This window comes from Felis catus, chromosome D3 (assembly GCF_018350175.1).
Source record: "Felis catus isolate Fca126 chromosome D3, F.catus_Fca126_mat1.0, whole genome shotgun sequence".
Classification (NCBI taxonomy): Eukaryota; Metazoa; Chordata; class Mammalia; order Carnivora; family Felidae; genus Felis; species Felis catus.
The window spans coordinates 57956195-57978645 of record NC_058379.1 but is presented as its reverse complement, the minus strand read 5'-3'; the positions used below and the strand labels follow the sequence as shown (position 1 = coordinate 57978645).

At 37.3% G+C, this 22451-nt stretch overlaps 1 protein-coding gene across 15 annotated transcripts in view; it reads right to left on the bottom strand.

Moving 5' to 3' along the window:
* The window catches only part of KIAA1328 (protein hinderin), a 356080-nt gene that overhangs the window by 333227 nt on the left and 402 nt on the right, over positions 1-22451 (bottom strand). For 8 of the 15 annotated variants that reach the window (XM_045041344.1, XM_019815187.3, XM_006938856.5 and 5 more), the window contains exons 2-4: positions 16663-16698; positions 15543-15682; positions 5753-5847 (exon numbers count right to left, since the gene is read on the bottom strand). In XM_045041344.1, the coding sequence (XP_044897279.1) occupies positions 5753-5847; positions 15543-15682; positions 16663-16698 (271 nt within the window). Of the gene's footprint in view, positions 1-5752; positions 5848-15542; positions 15683-16662; positions 16699-19500; positions 19576-20374; positions 20404-21292; positions 22258-22306; positions 22434-22451 lie in introns of those variants that run through there. The other 7 variants (XM_019815192.3, XM_045041347.1, XM_023241895.2 and 4 more) reach the window with 7 other exon arrangements.

Genomic DNA, 22451 nt, shown 5'->3' with positions numbered 1-22451 from the left:
GAATTTAGACTTCATCGGTAGTAATATCTTTTGTGCTTCAGAGGACACAACCAAGGAAGTAAAAAAAAAAAAACACCCACATAAGGAGAAATTATATGCAAATCATACATCTGTTAATTAAAGTAAATTAAACATTCAAAAACCAATCAATGTAATATACTACATTAACAGTTAAAGAAAAAAAAATATCATACTATTAGCTAATAAAGAAAAATCATTTGACAAAGTTCTACTCCTATTTATGATTAAAAAAACAACTCTCAGCAAACTAGGAACAAAAATAAATTTCTTGGGCCTGATAAAGAACATTTACAAAAATCCTACAGCTTGGAGGTGCCTGGGTGACTCAGTCAGTTGAGTGTCCAACTTTGGCTCAGTTCATGCTCTTGAGGTTCATGGGTTTCAAGCCCCAGGTAGGGCTCTGTGCTGACAGCTCAGAGCCTGGAACCTGCTTCAGATTCTGTGTCTCCCTCTCTCTCTCTCTGCCCCTCCCTCACTCGCACTTTGTCTCTCTATCAGAAAAAATAAATAAATACTTAAAAAAAATTTTTTTTAAATCCTACAGCTTACATTGAAATTCATGATGAAAGACTTAAGATCAGGAACAAGAAGACAAAGACATCCATTTTCATTCAACATTGTAGCACAGGTTCTAGCCAATGCAAAAGGGCAAGAAAAAGAAACAAAGTATCTACAAATAGAAAGGAAAAAATAAAATTGTTTTTATTTGTAGATGACATGATCCTGAATATAGAAAATCCAAAGTCTTATGCCAAAAAAAACTATCATAAAAAATAAATTAAAAAGTCTGAAGGAGAGGGCACCTGGGTGGCGCAGTCAGCTAGGCATCTAACTCTGGATTTTGTCTCAGGTTACGATCACAGTTTGTGAGATGGAGCCCCCTGCATCTGGCTCTGCACTGAACAGCACAGAGCCTCTCTCTCTTCGCCCCTACCTTGCTTGCGTGTGTGCACTTGCTCACTTGCTCTCTTTTTCAAAATAAACATTTAAAAAATTTTTGAAGGAGACCAAGTCAATATTTAAAACACTAATTCTGGTGTGCCTGGGTGGTTCAATTGATCTTTACACATCCAATTCTTGATTTTGGCTCAGGTCATGATCTCAAGGTTCCCCGGTTCCGGCTCCACATGGGGCTCTGTGCTAACAGCAGAGCCTGCTTAGGATTCTCTCTCCTCTCTCTCTGTCCCTGCTCCTATGCGTGTGTGTTCTCTCTCTTTCTTTCTCTCAGAATGAATAAACTTTAAAAGATTCTGTGTTATCATATAAGAAATTATATAAAATCAAAAATTAAATGTAAAATAAAAATTTTTAATTACAACATCTCCAATGTATCAAAAACATAAAATACTTAAGGACAACATATATGCGTATATTATAACCTGTACCATGAAAACTACAAATCACTACAGAAAAAAATTAAGAAAATCCAAATTAATGGAGAAATATGACCTATCACAGACCGAAAGCCTCAATAATGTAAAGATGTGAATTTTCCTCAATTTGATCTACAAATTCAATACACTCTAAACAAAATTTAGGAGGCAACTTTCTTTTTAAAAATTGAAAAGCTAATTCTAAAATTTACAGTGAAATGCAAAGGACTTCAAAAAAGCCAAACTAGTTTTCAAAAAGAACAAAACTGTAGGACTTACCTGATTTTAAGACTTACTATAAAATTACAGTAATCAAGTCAATTTGGTATTGGCATAAGGACAACACAAAGATCAATGGAATGGAATGAAAAGCCCAGAACAGATCATGCATGTATGGTCAACTGATTTTTGACAAGGAGGCAGAGGTAATTCTGCAGAAAGGGTAGTCTTTTCTAACAAAGGAAAAAAATCATCTTGGGATGGGCAAGATCTTTTAGATAGAACACTAAAGACACGAACAACAAAAGAAAAAATTGATGAAACAAAAACTCTTCCTTTACAAAAGAAAACACTAAGAAAACCAGAAAGCAAGATTGGGGAGAACACCACATATTTGACAACTTGCATCCACAGTATATAAAGAACATATCAATATCAAGAAGAGAATGGGGTGGGTCAAAAAAAACAGGCAAAAGATTTTAACAGACACCTGAAAGAAGAATAGCCAATGATACTCTTAATCTTAGGACAACACAAATTAACTCCACAAGGAGAGATCACTATACTCATTAGAATGGCTAAAATTGAAAGAAATGACGATACCAAGAGTTAGTAAATATGCTAAATGATGGAATTCTCATCAGTTGCTAGTGGAAGTATTGAAATAACACAAACACATTAGAAAACAGTTTGACAATTTCTTATAAGGCTAAATGTACACTTAAGATATAACTGGGCAATTCTGTATGTAATTATTCACAGAAGAAAAGTTAGAACATCATATCCACACAAACACTTGTACGTGAATGTCATAGAAGCTTCATTCATAAAAGGCAAAAACTCAAACAACTCAAATGTGTATTAACAGATGAATAGCTAAGCAAATTAAAGTACAGGCCAGCAATGAAGACTACTCAATAAAAAAAAAAAAAAAGTACTACTCCTGCACACAACAAATTGAAAAAAAAAAAAAAAACCTCAAAAATATCACCTTCTGAAATAAGCCAGATATAAAAGGACAAATATTCTATGATTCCACTCGTAGAGTCAAATTCACAGACACACATGGAACAGTGGTTACCAAACAGTTGGGGTGAAGGGAGGGTGAGGAGTTATTTTTAATGGATACAGGGTTTGAATGATGAAAAAGTTCTGGAAATGGGATTGTGGAGATGACTGCACAACAATATGAATGTACTTAATACCACTACAGACTTAAAAATGGTTAAGCTGATAAATTTTATGTACATTTTACTATACACACAAAATCATCTCGCAGAAGGAAAAAAAAGCCAGACAGAAGAGGGTACATACTGTCTGGCCATTTACGTGGCATGTCAGACAAGTAAAACTAAGCAATGATGACAGAAATCACATTAATGGCTGTCTGGAAGGAAGAAACAGACTGTAAAAGGTCTCAACGTAACTTTTAAAAATGACCTTACATTTGCTAAAACTCACTGAAATATACACTTAAAACTCAAAAAATGTATGTATGTATGCACTCAAAAAATGCATACATATTATTGAATATAAGTTGCACTTCTATACATTTTAAAATAAATAAATAAGCTTGAGGAGGGAATGAAATGCAACAGGTAGAAAATTATACTATAGACTAGGGGCACCTAGGCGGCTCAGTCAGTTAAGTATCCAACTTCCACTCAGGTCATGATCTCACAGTTCACAAGTTCAAGCCCCACTCAGGGCTCAGTGCTGACAGTTCAGAGCCTGACGTCTGCTTTGAATTCTGTGTCTCTGGTTCTCTCTGCCCCTCCCCCAATCACAGTCTTTCACTCTCTCTCTCTCAAAAATAAACATTAAAAATAAATAAATAAATAAATAAATAAATAAATAAATAAATAAATGAAAATAATACTACAGACTCTAGGAAGGAGGCTATGTTGTGGTGTACAAAGAAGGTAGTAGCTGAAAGGAAATATGTGGTCAGAGGAGTATTTTATTTCTCAAGATGAAAGACAAATGATTGTATTTAATGACAACAGGAAACCAGTTATTTGAAACCAAGCTAAAAATCCAAAGATAAAAGAATACAAAAGGTAGGAATGTTTTGTTGCCAGTGTTTAAGGAATATGGCACTTCCCCACTTCAATATAAATGAGTCTTGTAAAAGCAAGTGAAAATGGTTTGGGCAGTATGAGTAGAAACAAGTAGACTGAAATATCCAATAGAGGAAACGTAGCAAACTCAAGAAACCTAGAACACGTTATTCCCATGTATCTGTACATTAATGGTAAATACAGTAATAATGGAGTTTTCTAGCAATATAAGCAAATTTATACTAATACCCTGTAGTAACATACTGACCCTCTACCAAGAAACCAGCATTTTCCTGGAAAGCAGAAGGTTGCTGAAACCAAAACAATATGCTCTAATATTTCAGGTATTCTCCAAGCCTGGCAACTGAAATAAAATGGATCACTAAGGGCGCGTCTGAGTGGCTCTGTCAGTTAAGCTTCTGGCTTCGGCTCAGGTCATGATCTCATGGTTCATGGGTTCGAGCCCTGCGTCAGGCTCTGTGCTGACAGCTCAGAGCCTGGAGCCTGCTTCGGATTCTGTGTGTCTCTCTCTCCCTGCCCCTCTCCCACCCGCGCTCTGTCTCTGTCTCTCAAAAATAAATAAATGTTAAAATGGATCACTTAGGACAACAATGGCAACTCACAACCATTAATATATGGAATCAAACTAATGGTAATAGTTTTCAACGCCATCAAGTGTATGTAAGGATAGCCACAGCCATCTAAGTGGTAAAAAGTTTTGTGAAAAGGTCATTTGCAAGTATGGAGGGTAACTAATGTTTTCCCAACACAAACAACACTATTTGAAGTTGATGAAAACTCTACTTGGGGGACTAAAACAGCCAAAGAACTCTAGTGAAAAAAATTACCGCTTATCTCAGGTGGGACATCAAATTCAGAGTAAGCTATGTACTCTGAATTCTCACACCCTATATCCTAGCCCCCAAAACATCACTGATGTTATCCTTTATAACTGCAATTACATGATTTGGTAAGGTAATTATTTTTTAAGTTTACTTATTTATTTGGGGGGGGGGGGGAGAGAGAGAGAGACAGAGAGAGAGAGAGAGAGAGAGAGAGAGAGAGAGAGACAGCCAAGTGGGGGAGGGGCACAGAGGGAGAGAGAATCCCAAGCAGGCTCTGCACTGTCAGCACAGAGCCCGATGCAGGACTTGATCCCACAAAACACAAAATCATGACCTAAATCGAAACCAAGAGTCAGATGCTCAACCAACGAGCCAGCCAGGCACTCCTAGCAAGGTAATTTTTTAACTTCAGTCTTTTTAGAAAAGCTTCCACAAACATTATTTTATGGCCTTGACATTTTGAAACACTTCCTACAATCATCTTTAATTAAAAGTAAAGACGCAAAAGATCTATTTCCAAACATGCAATTCAAAGACAAAAATAGTACTATTTTAATCAATTTTTAGGTATGGCCTTTCCTTAAATTTGACTTTTACAATTTGTATTAATACATTCCTCTATATAGATTTTCATTTATTAAGTATTTTAAGACCCCAAAACTGGATGTGTGTGTTGACGACTAAGTCACTCCAAGTAGATATGCTTCATACATATCATTAATAAACTGAAATATTAAAACCAAATAGTTACAAACTATCATTCTCGAAATTCAAAATCCCTTACTTTGAATCCTGAAAGCATCAGGAGTTAGCAGAATGACCACAGATATTCTTGTGATGAACTACAGTAAAGTCAATGTTCATTTCTGGTCAAATGCTAAACCAAAACCAAAGGTAGTTGCTATGACACTGATTACAACATATCAACCTATATCAACAGCAGCGCTAAACTCCTACATTTTCCCTTGTGATGGAGGACCACTGCACATATGTGCACCAAACAATTTGGGAAATTAAATACACAAGAAAATGTAAATTGGAAAGTGGTTTGTTCTGGTTTTTCTTTTTTTACTTTTTTCCTACTTTTCTTTTTTTGGGGCCACAGAATACCTTTTTTTCTAAGTCTTTGCTTTCATAAGATCATTGATACAATGACATCAAACCATATTTTCGGTTTCTAGTTTCAAAAAATTGTCTTATATAATAATACATTTCATATAAGATTTTATCTCACCTGGCCAGTTCTTTAATTAAATTTGCAATGCGTCTTTTGTCTTCGAGACATAAATCCTTCAATGATGCACTCTTTATTCCTCCCTTGCAGAAATTCTAATACAAAACAGAAAAATCTTTTGGTTAAACTTTGGCTAAAAACAATTTTTAAGACTCTATGAGAAGTCTCTTAAAATTAGCCCAGGAGGTATATCTTTTCTCTGGTGGTACACTCATTACCTGTTTCATTCAAACCTACTATGAACTCAAAACAGGCTAAGGAACTGTCTGTCCAGCAGGGGACATCATAATGTTTACACAGAAAAGCACACAGGAAGAACTCAAAAGGCAGAAATGTCCCTGCTTAAATATTAGGGAATATTAAGGAAACAATGTTCCCTTGGTGAATGTCACAAAACAAACACCTACTGGAAGTTACTGAGAACCTTTCCTACATCACAGCCCCTAGGCTGCTTGAAAGCACACTAAGGTTGGCAGCAGAGGCACCAGTTTCTAACCTCTCAGTATATCCTAAAGTTCATTGCACTGGGTACTAGACCAAAGAATAATAAAAGTAGCTAACACATACCTCGTGCTTACTGCATGTCACGAACACTGTAAGTATTTTACACTTACTAATCCATCTCACTTTCACAACAGTGCTATTAGGTAGGTATTATTTCTATTAACAGCGAGGGTACATATCTTGCCTAGGATACCAACAGTTAAAGTAGCAGAATGAGTATGTGCTCTCAACCACTGAACTATCTCCTCCCTCTCTTGTGCTATAAGAAGTTCTCCCAGTACTTGAACATCAAGTACTTGCACGTGAACATCTTTAAAGCAATGAAACTTAGGGAACCACAAGGAAACTAGAGGTAACATGCAAATGGAAGGAAACTTTGGCATTTGGACAACCACAAAGTAGATTAGTCCAATTTCTTCAGGTAGCCAAGGGTAATCCAAGACCTCTAAAATGAATCCTGGAAATACTGATAGTCTCATATGGGAAATACTGATAGTCATAGATGGGGAGAAAAAGGAAATTAGATCAAGGAGATGGTAAAAAAAAAATGAAATGAGTTTGGTTTTGGTCAACTCAAGATGCCAGGAGGATAGTCATACAGAAATGTTTAGGCAAGAAGTTGGAAATGTGGGTCTGGCTCTCAAGTCAGAGAAAAATATAAAAGATTTAAACTTCAGCCATACTGTGGGGGCGCCTGGGTGGCTCAGTTGATTAAGCGCCCAACTTCGGCTCAGGTCGTGATCTCGCAGTCCCTGAGGGTGAGCCCTATGTCAGGCTCTGCGCTGACAGCTCAGAGCCTGGAGCCTGCTTCAGATTCTGTGTCTCCCTCTCTCTCTGCCCCTCCTGTGCTTGCTCACGCACTCTCTTTCTCTCTCTCAAAAATTAATAAACGTTAAAATTTTTTTTTTAAAAACTTCAGCCATACTGTATTATGGATGATGTTTAGATTTTTATTATTTTCTTTATACTTTTCTATGTTCTAAATTTTCCTTAAAATTAAGAAAAAATATTAGTTTTTAAAAATTATCTACAAATCCAAGATAATAAATTAAAATTGGTATTTGAAAGGACAAGATGAGAATCAGAAGGATATAATATTGTGGGAGAAAAAGAAACGTTTCAAGAAGAGTTTGGGGATAAGAGTGGTAAGGAACAAAAAAACTACACAGAATGTGAAAGAAGTCACTCCATTTGGCAATGGAAGAAGTTGCTGAAAACACACGAGAAGACATCTGGGAAGACATCTGAGTAGCGGTGCTGTGAGTAGAATAAACAAGAGAAACCCCTGCACGTGGGCAAGAACCTCAGCAGCATTGTGTTTAACGCACTTGAAAACACAAATGTTGTCAACTAAAGAATAAACTGTAGCATATGTATACAATGGAATCCCATAGGCACGGGTTGTTATACTATTAATTGGCTTCCATCTTCAAACCCACCCTTCCAGGCTCTGCTTTGTGACACTGAGGCTGAGACTCAGAAACCTTACTTCTTTGCCACATGGCTCTCTGTTAAAATCTGCGAACAGGAAGAACGAGAGGGAGACCAGAGGTTGTCAGAAGAAAAGACACTGTCGTCCCTATTGGCGTCCTGTTCCCACCCATGTTCTGCCCCGCCCCGGGCCCAGAGTGTACCCTGGCAGGCACAGCAGGCTGCGGTTCACAATTTTCCCAGCCCTAGCAGAACCAGCCTTTAGCATGTCTCCTCAGGGACAGCAGTACCACTGAGGCTGGTTCCCCCTCATCCGAAGTCCAGGTTCCAGCTCTCACGGGCCCCTCCGTCAAGCTTCTAGGTGTTAATAACTGCAACTTGCTCTGGCTGTTTTCCTAGCACGAGAGATGGGAACTGTTTCTTGCAGTTACTGCCTACATGAAATCTTGATGAGGTCTGTTTGCCTTTGTAATTTTCCAGCACCAATTCAGCGGGTCTTTATATTAAACATGCTCAGTTAAAATAACTGACTAAACTCTGATTGAAATATCAGTGAAAATAAATGACATAATTATATAACATAAGTAAATTTCATGAACATTAATATTAAGCAAAAAAAGCAAATGATGCAACATAGTATTAGCTCATTTATATAAAGTTCCAAATACATATAACACTGAACGTTGTTTAAAAAACAATTATGTATTAGACTATATAGGACAAGGGTTGGTAAACTACAGCTGCAAGCCAAATCTGGTTCACTGCCTATTTTTGTAAATAAGGGTTTATTAGAACATAGCCATGTATGTTAATTTACACATTGACTCTCTTCACACTAGAGTGGCAGAGTTGAGTAAGTGAGACAGAGACCACATGGCTCACAGAGGCTAAATATTTACCATCTGGCCCTTTACAGAAAAAGTTTGTCAACTCCTGACATAGAAAAACAAAAGAATGATGGGGCACCTGGGTCAATCAGTCAGTTAAATGTCCAACTCTTGATTTCACTTCAAGGGAACCAGGTTGGGATTCTCTCCCTGTCTCTCTGCCCTCCCCTGCTCACTCTCCCTCTCTCAAAAATAAATAAGTAAACTTTAAAAAGAAAAGAGGGGTGCCTGGGTGGCGCAGTCAGTTAAGCGTCCGACTTCAGCCAGGTCACGATCTCGCGGTCCGGGAGTTCGAGCCCCGCGTCGGGCTCTGGGCTGATGGCTCAGAGCCTGGAGCCTGTTTCCGATTCTGTGTCTCCCTCTCTCTCTGCCCCTCCCCCGTTCATGCTCTGTCTCTCTCTGTCCCAAAAATAAATAAACGTTGAAAAAAAAATTAAAAAAAAAAATAAAAAGAAAAGAAAAGAAAAGAAAACAAAAGAAAAGAAAAGAAAAGAAAACAAAAGAAAAGAAAAGAAAAGAAAAGAAAAGAAAAGAAAAGAATGATAAACACAAAGTCCAGAATAGGTATTACGAAAGAAGATGACAGAATACGGGAAGGACATACCTCTACAGCCGCGTGGTTTACAAAGGCATCACTGCAATGCAGTGGGGAGAAGAATGGTCTTCTCACTCACGGGTGCAGACCAATAGACTGTCGGTATGGAAAAATGAACTGACCTTAACACGATACACATAATAATTCCCGATGAGTAGTGGATTTTACTGTGAAGAGTAAAACAATGTGGCTTCTCAAAGAGAGAGAGAACCTGCTGCAAACAGTATAGTTGGCTAAGTGCCTCACCTAACTCCTGCCACACCTTCAGATCCACTGTGGTGTTCACGCCAATGCCAATGACTGGGAATGGCAGAGATGCTAGAACTGAACCATTTCTGCCTGCCAGGGCATCCTTAAAGAACAACATGTGCTCTGGGGTTCCCCATTAGCCTGACAGACACTGCCTCACACTGCAAAGCATTACGAAGTCTGAGGTTTTTCCTAGTCAATATTTCTTCTTTCTTTGTTCTCTCACTGATGCCAGATGTAGAGTAAAATCCTAAGGCTCTCCTTGTGTATCCCTGTTCGCTTTACTCTCTATTCTATGTCAGCTTTTCCTCCACTGAATCTCTGCCATTTCTACTTTCATCATAGCACCTACTTCCCAGAAGACTTGAACTGACACCATTACCATTTTGAAACTGCTAATGAATTAAGGGCCTAGCTTTTGGACACCAAAGATCACGAGAACACATATAGAAAAACCACAAGCTGTCATGTTCTCCAAGGAAAAATGCACACATCTTCCTAGTTTTGAGGGAAAAAAAAATGCATACACACACACACACACACACACATCATTTCTAGTTTTGAGACAAAATACATCCCATACACTTACATTCCACCTTGCAGGCAAAAAGGAGTAACAGGAACCAACTTATTCCAATGCCTAAAACAACCAAAAAATCTGACCAAATATATCAAAAAGCAGTTCTCAAACACTGGCTAGCAGGCAGCACAGGAAAGTGATCGCTGAAAGAGGGGAACCAAATAAGATGAGGCATACCATTATCTTAACTCAACTGCCTCTGGAGTTTCCAATGTGCAACGTGGGAAACCCAAACGAAGCCCAGCAATCTCCCCAAGTTGAGAAGACAGAGATAGGCATCCACGAAGGCCAAGGTGTCTAGCGTTTGCAGGGCCGAGTACTGGAGAAGACAGAGCTGCACAGAAAGTGAGCTCCAGGGATCTGCAGAGGGGTCCCTGCACATCAACCACTGAGTACTGATCAGCATACGTTTATGAGGGGACCCACCAAAATCCAGGGAAAGAACAACTCAATGTGAGAATAATTTTTGCAGCTAATACAGTGCCAGGAATAGCTCATGCTCCCACCAGCCAGAGTGGAAAACCTTATAATTCGAGGGGCAAAAGCAAGAATACTCAGAAAGGTACTGCCTACAGTAGGCAAAATTAGCCCTATATTAAAAGCTGTTCTGGTGCCATCTTTAAAATCTTAAACCCAAGCTTCAGAAAGATCAAACTACTTCTAAATAACTTAACTCAGTCCCAGAAAAACAGCTCAAGATTATTTATAGAAACACAAAATATTCAAAACTCAAAAAAAGGTATGCTTCACTTTGTTTGGTGGTATCCAATAAAAAACAAGCAGGCAGGTAATGAGGCAGAAAAATACAATACATAATTCGAAAATGGACTCAGTTGAAATCTCCCCATAAAGGCTCAGATGACAGAACTATAAACAAGAACTTTAAAAAGTTACTATATTCCATATGCTCAAGCAACTAGAAGACCAAGCCTGTTAAGTAGACATGAAATATATAAATAAAAACAAAAGACTCAGATTGAATTTCTAGAGATAAAAACATGGGCTTATATAAAAAATGCACTGAATGAGATAAGTGGTAGATTAGACACTTCAGAAGTTGATTAATGAATTTGAAGACAAAGCAATATAAACTATCCATAGATAAACACAGAACAATAGCAACAACAAACTGAAGGAAAAAATGAGCAGAAAGCTGTGGGGTAAGCTTAAGTGGCCTACTGGAGTCCTCTGTGTAACTAAGGTCCTCATAAGGCGGGGGGGGGGGGGGGGAGCGGGGGAGACACAGTAATATCTTAATATGTAATGGCTGAAAATTTTCCCAATTTTATGAAAACTATAAACTGTCAAATCGAAAAGGCCCAACAAACCACAACCAAAAGACATATTTAGAAAATTAGTCAAGGTATACTATAATCAAATTGCTTGAAACCAGGGAGAAAACAAAAATCTTAAAAGTAGCCAGAGTTTAAACTCACACATATTAAATGCAGAAGAACAGAAGCAAGGGTGACAGCAGACTTCCCCCTCAAAAACAGTGCAAACCAGTAAATATATGCAATAATATTATTAAAGTACTGAAAGAAAAAAACTGTCAGCTCAAATTCTATAACCAGTAAAAACGAAAGTGAAACACAATTGAAATAAAAGAAATCCAGACTGGAAAGAGAGATGTCAAACTATCTCTGTTCACAGATGGCATAATCACACATATAAAAAACTGTAAGAAATTCACCTTAAGAACTACTAGATCGAAACCAGTAAGTGAATTTAGAAAGGTTGCAGGATACAAAACCAAGAGACAAAATCAATTCTATTTCCACACACTAGCGACAAATAATCCAAAAATGAAATTAAGAAAATAATTCCATTAATAATAGAATCAAGGGGCGCCTGAGTGGCTCAGTCAGTTGAACACCTGACTCTTGATCTCAGCTCAGGTCGTGAACTCACGGTTTGTAAGACTGAGCCCCGTGCCAGGCTCCTGTGCTGGGTGTGGAGCTGGTTTAAGATTCTCCCTCTCCCTCTGGCCCTCCCGCCGCTCTCCCCAACTCCCCCCAAAAAATAGCATCAAAAAGGATTAAACACTTAATCTTTAGAAATAAATTTAACAAAAGGGATCTTTAGAAATAAATTTAACAATTTAACAAAAGATATGTACACTTTAAAACTGTAAAACATTGCTGAAGAACTAAATAAATGAAAAGGTATCTCACATACCATATTCAAGTACTAGAAGACTTGATATTAAGTTGAGAGTACTCTCCAAATTTATCTAAAGATTCATTGCAATTGCTATCAAAATTCAGGCTGACCTTAGTGCAGAAATTGCCAAATTGATTCTATGATCCCTACAGAAATTCAAGGGCCCAGAATAGATAAAATCTTAAAAAAGAAGAACTCAGAGGACTTACATTTCCTGATTCCAATACATAATTCCAAACAGTAATTAGCTTGTATTGGCAGAAAAATAGAAATGTAAAGCAATGGAATAGAATTGAGAGTCCACAAATAAACACTTACATTTACATGGTAGGAGATTTTCACAGGGGTGCCAGGATGATCAGAGGGAAAAGAATAATCTTTTCAACAAATGATGCTGGGACAACTGGATATCCATATGGAACAGAATGAATGTGGGTCACTATATACAAAAATTAAATCAAAATGGATTAGGGGCGCCTGGGTGGCGCAGTCGGTTGAGCGTCCGACTTCAGCCAGGTCACGATCTCACGGTCCGGGAGTTCGAGCCCCGCGTCAGGCTCTGGGCTGATGGCTCAGAGCCTGGAGCCTGTTTCCGATCCTGTGTCTCCCTCTCTCTCTGCCCCTCCCCCGCTCATGCTCTGTCTCTCTCTGTCCCAAAAATAAATAAACGTTGAAAAAAAAAAAAATTAAAAAAAAAAAAAAATGGATCAAAGACTAAATGTAGCATCTCAAATAGTAAAACTCTTAGAAGAAAATATTGTTGTAAATCCTTGAGAACTTGGATTAGGTATTGATTTTTTAGATATGACAGGAAAGCACAGGCAACAAATGAAAACAAATGATAAACTGGACTTCAAAATTAAAACTTTCATGCTTCAAAGGTCACCAATAAGAAAGTGAAAGAATGCACAGAATGGGAGAAACTATTTGTAGTTCATAGATGTACAAATAGGGACTTGAAGATGGAATTTATAAAGAACTCTTTTAACTTCCTCAGTAAGATGACAACCCAAATGAAAAGTTTCCGAATGGACATCTCTCTAAAGAACATACACAAATGGCCAAGAAGCATAAAGAAATGATTATTATTAGTCATTAGGGAAATACAAATCAAAACCACAATGAGATACCACTTCATACTCACTAGGAGGGTTGTAATAAAAAGAATAGCTATAAAATGTTGGCAAGAATGCGAAGAGACTGTAATCCCCAAACATCGTTGGTAGAATGTAAAATGGTATAGCCACTTTGGCAGTTCATGCAAAGGTTAAACATAGAATTACGATTTGACCCAGCAATTTTACTTCTAGGTAAATACCCAAGAGAAGTGAAAACATATATCCACACAAAACCTTGTATGTGAATGTTCATAGTAATGTTATTCATATAGCCAAAAAGCCTAACAGCCCAAAAGTCCTTCAACTGGTGAATGGATAAACAAAATATATATTCAGCCATAAAAAGTAATGAAGTAATAATACATGATACAGCATAGATAAACCTTGAAATCATTATGCTAAGTGAATGTAGCCAGCCACAAAAGGTCACATATTATAGGATTCCATTTACATGAAATGCCCAGAATAGACAAATCTATAGAGACTAAAGTAGATTAGTGGTTGCTAGGGGCTAAGATGAATAGGGAATGGGAAGTGACTGCTAATACATAATGGAGTTTCTTTCTGGGATGATGAAAATGTTCCAGAATTAGACTGAGGTGATGGATCCACAACTCTGTAAATATACACAAATAAAACAAAACAGCAACAACAACAACAAAACACCCAAACACCCAATGAATTACACATTTTGAAAGGGTAAATTTTATGACATGTAAATTATGTATCAATACGAAAAAAAAAAAAAAGACCGCTGACTATTTAAGCAAAAGAAATAACAATGTATTGGGGATTTTACCTATAGAAGTAAAATGTATGACAATATCACAAAAGTCAGGACATAGACTGCTGAAAGGTCCTCAAAATTCTAAGTGAAGTGGAAACTATAACTTAAAATAGGCTGTGATAGGGGCACCTGGGTGGCTCAGTGGGTTAAGTGTCTGACTCTTGATTTTGGGTCAGGTCATGATCTCACAGTTCAAGAGATGGAGCCCTGCATAGGGCTCCATGCCGACAGTATGGAGCCTGCTTGGGATTCTCTTCCCCTCTCTCTCTGCCCTCCCCCACTTACACGTGTGCACACACAACATAAATAAATAAACATCAAAAAAAAAAAAAATAGGCTGTGCTAAGCTAAAGATGTATACTATAATTCCCAAAGCCAGTGAAATAGCCCAAAAAAGAATTATAGTTAATAAGCCCTCCCAAAATATGGACTTAATCCAAAAGCAGGCAATTGTTCAGTATAAAATGCACAAATCATCACATGAAAAAAACACTTTCAACTTTTAATAAGAACTTGCAAATTCAACTACTATTCACATCTCAGTGTAGAGTGGGTACAATGAGGATGCAAGTAACACAAGTAGGGCTTTTGGGCTCATCCCAGGTAAATCCTATAGATTTCTAAACATAACGATCAGCAACAAACTAGGTATTGGAAATGTACTCAAGAACTGAACTGGGAACCCCTTCTCTAAAGGGGTTCGATAGTAAATATTTTGGCTTTGTGGGCAGACACTATGGTAGCAACTCTACCATTATAATACAAAAGGAGCAATAATATTCAAAGAATAAATGTGCGTGTATTCCAATACACCTTTACTCACAAAATAGGCAGCAAGGAAATTAGGCCTATAGGTGATACATTACCAAACCCTGACTTACCCTCTGGCTGGGGAGACAAAATGTAACAAAAAGTAAAATAAAATAAACCTATCAGGTAAGAGTCTACAGCAAAGGAATGTACAGATACTATTACAAAGGCAACAATGAAGGAGGAATCAATGACTGGGCTGTAAAGAGTCTTTATGATATTTTTAAAGTAAAGGAAATAATAATAATGTAGGGGAAATTCTCTTTTAACAAAATTTCTTTCTTATATATAGAGGTTTATCTACCATCACCTAACAAATTCACATGAACAAAAATATAAAGGACGCTTAATAAAAGAAAAATTCATTGTCAATTTGATTTACTAACTTCACATATATCAGGATGTAGGTCTTTTGAGACATACCAAGATAATAAATTTTACTTACCTAAGCCTGAAGGCAAATCTAGACATTTTAGATCAAAACCTTTGAGTAATCTACATATTTATATTCATACCATGTAGAGTATCCCAGAATCCTCTGTACCTTTTAAGATTGCTTGTAGATTATCTAACGTTCTTTCAAGGACTCTTCTACCCTTATCTATCAGATATTGGTCAGCATTTATAAAGATTGAAGAGTAAGGGAAAAAAAGGGAAATTACTGACCTGTTCATCTACCGAGTCTCCTGCACCTTTTAAAGACTCCATGGAGACTGAAGCAGCAGTAACCTTGGAAGTCTTAAGTTTGACATCAGCTTTTGGACTCAACTTGTGTCTTGATCTGGCATTTCCTTCCGTAGAAATTCCTAAGGATTTCCATCAAACAAGATACTAAAATTATACCTTATTCTCTTAAACTCGCCCCCCCCTCCCCCCCAGTAAGCACTTCTCCAATATCCCTCCTTATGGGACCCTACAGGGAAAATTCTACTTTATAAACTTCATTTTAAACCTCTTAATAAATAATGAACCATGGAAAGATTATGTTTTGAATACATTTAAGGTTCAACTTAAATATTTTTAAAAGGTGATGTGGAAATTCATAAGTCACATTAAAACTTATAAATCTTAAGATACAGTCAATATATACCTTAATGTAGGGGAAATTAAAAATCTGATTTTTCACATAGTCAGAGTACCTTCAGTGGTTCAGTTTAACACTCATTTAGTAATAACTGGTAAGCTTTAAGGAGTCTATCACATAAACCCTGTATCAAGAAGTTTTCACATTTTTCTTTGAACTATAAAATTTAGTCTATTATTTGCAATATAAAAAAATAAGAATCTCTTGCTTTTTAAGAGATGAAATGAAATGTTCTACAAGTTCATCTAAAGCTTACTTGCCTGACCAGCCCATAAAATAAGGCAGTATTTCAAACCTTATAGGTTTGAAACCTATAGGTCAGGGGCGCCTGGGTGGCTCAGTCTGTTAAGCGGCCGACTTCGGCTCAGGTCACGATCTCGCGGTCGGTGAGTTCAAGCCCTGCGTCGGGCTCTGTGCTGATGGCTCAGAGCCTGGAGCCTGTTTCAGATTCTGTGTCTCCCTCTCTCTGACCCTCCCCTGTTCATGCTTTGTCTCTCTCTGTCTCAAAAATAAATAAACGTTAAAAAAAAATTTTTTTTTAAAAAGAAACCTATAGGTCAAACCAAGTTGTGTTTTTTTTTAATTACTTTCCAATGAATTGTTCTGCATCTAGTTATATCGGCAAAATGGTCCTACTGTTTTATTTTCTCCTAACACTTAAGAAGCAAAGGAAGCTTACGAAATTAGTACAGAAAACCATACCTGGAACATACACTACTGATTGCTCTTCATCAGAAACTGTGAAGAAGGACATGAAGGAAAATACTAAAAAAGATCGTCCAATATCCAAATGCTGCCTCTGTTCTGTACTTCTGTTATAATTTCTAATTTCTTTTGACCTGGGAATTTATAACTAGCTTTTAAAAACAAAATTAGAAAGTAATGCAACTGAGATAAAATGTAGTAAACTTAATCTTTTAAACTTCATCTTTACATAGTCTCACTATATGTTTTGTGAAATTTTTGGGAGGTCTTCTTCCATAAAACTTTCACCCATGCTTATTTCCAAGTGAGATATCTTGGAATAATAAATTCTGCTGAAGTTCCTTTCATTACCTTTCCTTTTGTAAGCAAGGAGTTAAATGCAGCAGTTTGTTTATTATTGGAGAACGGACAAGTTATTTTAGGCATGAATAAATAATTTCAAAATGAGCTTTAGCTCTGAAGAACAAACACTGTTTGAGGGCAAGTCCATCATGCAAACACAAAAAGGTTTTATTCTTCTGCAGTGCATTCATGAAATGTCCCAGAAGCCCTATGATTTAACAAGTGGAAGAAACTGAAGACAAAAAGAACTATTTTGAATTTCAAAAGGAAAAATTTAGAAAGGCTAAGATCATAATAGTGTTATAGAACCAATATAATAAGAAAGCTTTCTTTAAGAAACAAAATCTTATTCAGAACTATATCTAAATCCAGATAAGTCCACAATTTGATAACCTTCGATTACACTTCCGGGAAGTAAGTGTGTAAACAATTTTTTCTAAATGACCTACAAAATTCCTGTTTTCTGTTCTTTCATAAAATGCTTTCTTCTCTGAGATTTCTAGACAAATCAATTATTAAAAATTTCCTTCCAGGCAAAGGCTGGAGTAAAATAGTAGATTTAACAACATGTTAAAAAAAGTCAATATACATCAGTTCAGGGTCACTCCTAGCTATGGAATCTTTTCAAGGAGGCTGATTGTTAAGTGCTCAGAATCCCCATAGGAATTTAGGAATACAAAGGGGGTGCTACTATGTGAGCCGCCAGGTGATTTCCAACAGCTCTCTGCAGCAGCACATAAACACTGCCACAGATTCAAGATTTGCACTGATAACTAGTGCCTCTACACTTCAAATCCTCTCAGACATCAGGTATGGAGCTCAGAAAATGTTAAGGGGCACAGAAGACAAGTAAACAAACAAAATCAGACCCCACTAGTCTAAGGAAACTGACAGCAGCTAACACAGGAGCAGAGAGAAAATTTACAAATTCACTGACACCCAGTCTAAAAAAAGCCTTACAAAATGAAATTATGCAGCCTCTTCAACAGCAAAAACCAAGTCGTTGTTTATATCCCTTGGGACTAGTGCACATAGTAGGTTCTCAATAAATAATCTGCTGTTAGAGATACCCACATGGGAAGGTACCCAAGGGAAAAATATTCAAGACTAAAGAAAGACTAATATTCAAGACTAAAGAAATTGAAGACACAAACAGAAACTTATTCCATGCTTATAAAATGTAATAATATTGTTAAAAATGTCTATACCAAAGCAATCTACAGATTCAGTGCAATCTCTATCAAAATTCCAATGTGATTTTTCATAGGAATAGAACAAACAATCCTAAAATTTCTATGGAACCACAAAAGGCCCTAAACAGCGAAACCAATCTTAAGAAAAACGAAGCTACGGACATCATGCTTTATGATTTCAAACTATATTACAAAGCTATAGTAATCAAAACAATGTGGTACTGGCATAAAATCAGACAAAAGACGCCCATGATAGCTACCCTTTTCCTGCTTTTTCTTTATATGTCACCTATAATCATTGGGCATACAACATGTTTTACTTATTCATGACCTCATCTCATCTCACAAAAACGTAAGCACCAAGTGGAGGAGGATTTTTCCCCTGGTTTTGTTCAATGTTATATCCCCTAATGTCAAATGCCCAGCTCGTAGTGAACCATCTATGAAAGAATTAAAGTGATATTTAATTCTATAAAGAACTAACAACTTTTCCGTGTTGTCTTTCTCCCTTTATCCTGTAGGGATTCAGAACTGATCACCCCAAATGTCCACTTTGGCATGTGGATTATTTTGACCAGAAAACAATCAAGGCCCAAAAGACTCAGGAAGAATCCTTGTCCCTGCCACTAATTGCCTAAAAGAATTTAGATGTAGGACCTGCTCCCAGAAGAGAGAATCACCATAAATAACTATGTATAACATAAACTAGGAGTGGTAGATAGGAAGGAATTTAGCAAAGTCTGTTTGTTAAATTCCTTTCTATGTCCCATTGTTTCTATATGGCCCAGGAAACATTTGTTTACCAAACATTTATCCCTTTTCACCTTCCTGTGAATTGCTTTCCTTGCCTTTAAAGTCCTAGATCCCTATTCCCTTCCCCTTAGTTTGGGATGACATATATACCTCATTTCGCTTGTCTTTGGAACCTCACACAGATATATAGATTCCCCATATATACGTAATTAAATTTGATTTTCTCCTCTTAATCTATCTCATGTCATTTTAATTCTTAGACCAGCCAGAATTACCTTGAAGGGTAGAGGAAAATGTCAAAATATGCAGGCAAAACCCATTAGCCACATTCATGCTAAATATCTTTTCAAATATAAAAATGCTAAATTAACCTTAACATGGGTTTTAAGAAAATAAACATAAAAATATTTGAAATTGCCTCCATCCAACCTATCCTTTGTAATCTATCTTCATTCAAGAACCCAAATAACTTACTTTCTTCAAATACAAAGTCTGAAAAATATACAAACATATTTCACAGGAAAAGTCAAAGAGATACAGTACATACCAAATGTCTACTGGACCTCTTACTGGGTTCTATGTGCCACCTCAGTTCTACCTCGGCTTCTTTGGAAGTTCTTATCTAAGACAAGTACAGCAAATTATAAAGCATCCTTAATGCTAGTACCAAACTCCAAATCCCCAGAATTAAAGCAGTAATTAGAAACCAAAAGTACAGAGGAAGGAGCATATCTATCTCAGATCAACAAAAGCTGAAGAAAATAAACTTGGTGTTGCACAGCCTAATCTAACCTTTTTTAGTTTCACTTACCAGCAACACACGTATATGTATGTAATTATCATTGACCCACATGACTTTCCTGGCTAGTATATTCTCTTAACATCAACATAAAGTCTCTATCTGTAATTGAGTATTCAATGGCAGAGATTATAGCTACTGCAATGTTTTGACCAAGTCCCTTACAGTTCATATTTGTTAATATCAAGTTAAAAATACAGTTAATGAGGGGCGCCTGGGTGGCTCAGTCGGTTAAGCGTCCAACTTCAGCTCAGGTCATGATCTCGCTGTCCATGAGTTCAAGCCCCGCATCGGGCTCTGTGCTGACAGCTCAGAGCCTGGAGTCTGTTTCAGATTCTGTGTCTCCCTCTCTCTCTCTGACCCTCCCCCGTTCATGCTCTGTCTCTCTCTGTCTCAAAAATAAATAAACGTTAAAAAAAAAAATACAGTTAATGATAAAACACTGGAGTGTATTACCCAATCAAATTTAGATACTGCAGAAACATTAATTTCTTGACATTACCAGGAACTATACTGAAGAAAAACAGTTTATGGCTGAAGGGGCATATTTTACTTGTAGATTTAACCCATAAAATGACAACATGGGATACTCACTGTTTACACAGTAGGTATAAAGACATACCTTGTGCCAAACATTACTGCTGAATCATACTGTGCAGGAGATGCAGAACTCATAAGAACAGTAAAAAAAAAAAAAAAAAAAAAAAAAAAAAAAAAAAAAAAAAAAAAAAAAAAGGTGATGTTCAGTCACAGATGATCTGTCCTCACATGACAGAAACAATCTAGGACCAGGAAATTTCCTAGTCACATTTCTCTAATTGTTTAGGCAAAGCATTGAAAAACTTTCTTTTAACAGTGTGAAAAGAATACCAGATTATACATACATTCTTTTTGTTTTTTTCTATTTAAACTTCTATATAAAGCCTATGAGGTGGTCTAGGAAGTCATTAGTGTAATAAAGATCCAAAGACACATGATTAAACCAAATGATTCATAACTATCCTTATACTTTTTAGCAAAGATTCAGTAACAAATTTATATTTGACATTGCTTTTGTGTCCTATGAAGATTTAAAATGAAAACATCTAAGGCTGGATGATAACTGGGCATTTTATGCAATAGGTGACCTTGCAATTCATTTCAAATTACGGAATTTCTATCAAATTTAATCACCACTATCTTCCCCATTTGATTTCTACTACTCACTTTCAATGAGAAGATAAGTATTTTACATTAATTTTCAGAGTAAGGGTGAAAAGAGAGAAAAGAGGGAATATAGGACTTCTATGTGAAATAAGGAATAATAACTATATGACTAAGTGAGCATACAGGGCTGCTTAGACCAAGAATACAGTTTGTTTATTTACCTATTAACTTAATTAGTGGCACAGCAATACACTGCCGCCCCCCCCCCCCACACCACTTATACCGATGAGAACAATTCCCTTGGTCATAGAGAAAGTTAAGGAATAACCACTGAAACCACATAAGTGGTTATGAAAATGACTACACTAAAAAAAGCACCTTAGAAGCTGCTAACCTTCAAGTATCCATTGCAGGCATAGTGTTTCATGAGAAAAGACTCATCCCAATTTCCTGACTTCCTAATTCAGCCCAGGTCCCAATGCACATATTCTCTTTGCAACCTTCCTGATAAGAAAAAAAAAAAAAATTTAATTTGCACAGTGCACTAGTGTGTTTTCATCCACAGTATACGTGCATGATTTTACTTGTCACCCACCTATCAGAGACAAGTGGTAATTATGTTTACAAAGTATTAAACACTGAGCAAGGAATGCAAAAATATCCCTCTCTACACATGACACTGTAATCCTAGTTCTATAACTCAATCAGTAAAACCGATAATATAATTTTGTAAGTTTCACAGGGAGCTAAGTAGAACGTGCAGAAAATGATTCTGCCAAAGTTAACAGCAATGCCTCAAACAATGCTCTATCATCAATCCTAGCAAACAGACAAAAAGACTTGCCTCTGCAGGCACTCAGTACACGGACTGCCCTCTCTTCATGTAACACTTCTCTAACGTGATGTAACTTACTAGGACCAAAGATCAGGCGGGCACCGTCTATCCAAACCCAAGAAAGAATCAGTCTGTCACACGTCTCATCAGTTACTTAACTGGGAACACCACCACAGCGGTAAAATTCCACAGCTTCTCCACCCCAAAACAACTCAAAAACTTCAATCCTGCCAGTGGGGACTCACAGTCCACATGAAAATGAACACTACTTCCAGCAGCAAAGACTTGCAACGTAACCAGTACCACCAGACCACGTCGAGCCCCAACCTCTCCGAAAATCCCAGCAACAAAGTAAATCATCACTGACAGGCCTTCGAAGTCCGACAAGGTCCTGACTTGCTCCTAACAACGCAGACCAAGGACAGTCCTAAACCAAGACAAAAAGGCTCCCTGTCCAGCCCACACCCTACCCCTCCTCCGCAGAGATTCAGCCGGCCCGAGGTCACCACGGTCAGAGGGACCCTCCCAGCCCCTGGCTGGACCAAGATTCTAGGCCATCTTTCCAAAGCTCACCGCCAAGGAGGGCTGGAAAACCTCAGTGCTGAGTCTCCAGCCTGGAGCTCCAGCCTGGAGACAGAACCTGGCTCCCAGCTACCTAACACCCAAGTCAGGGGAAAGCCCGGCACCTACACGACGGCCGGAAAGGACGGCCCCGCCC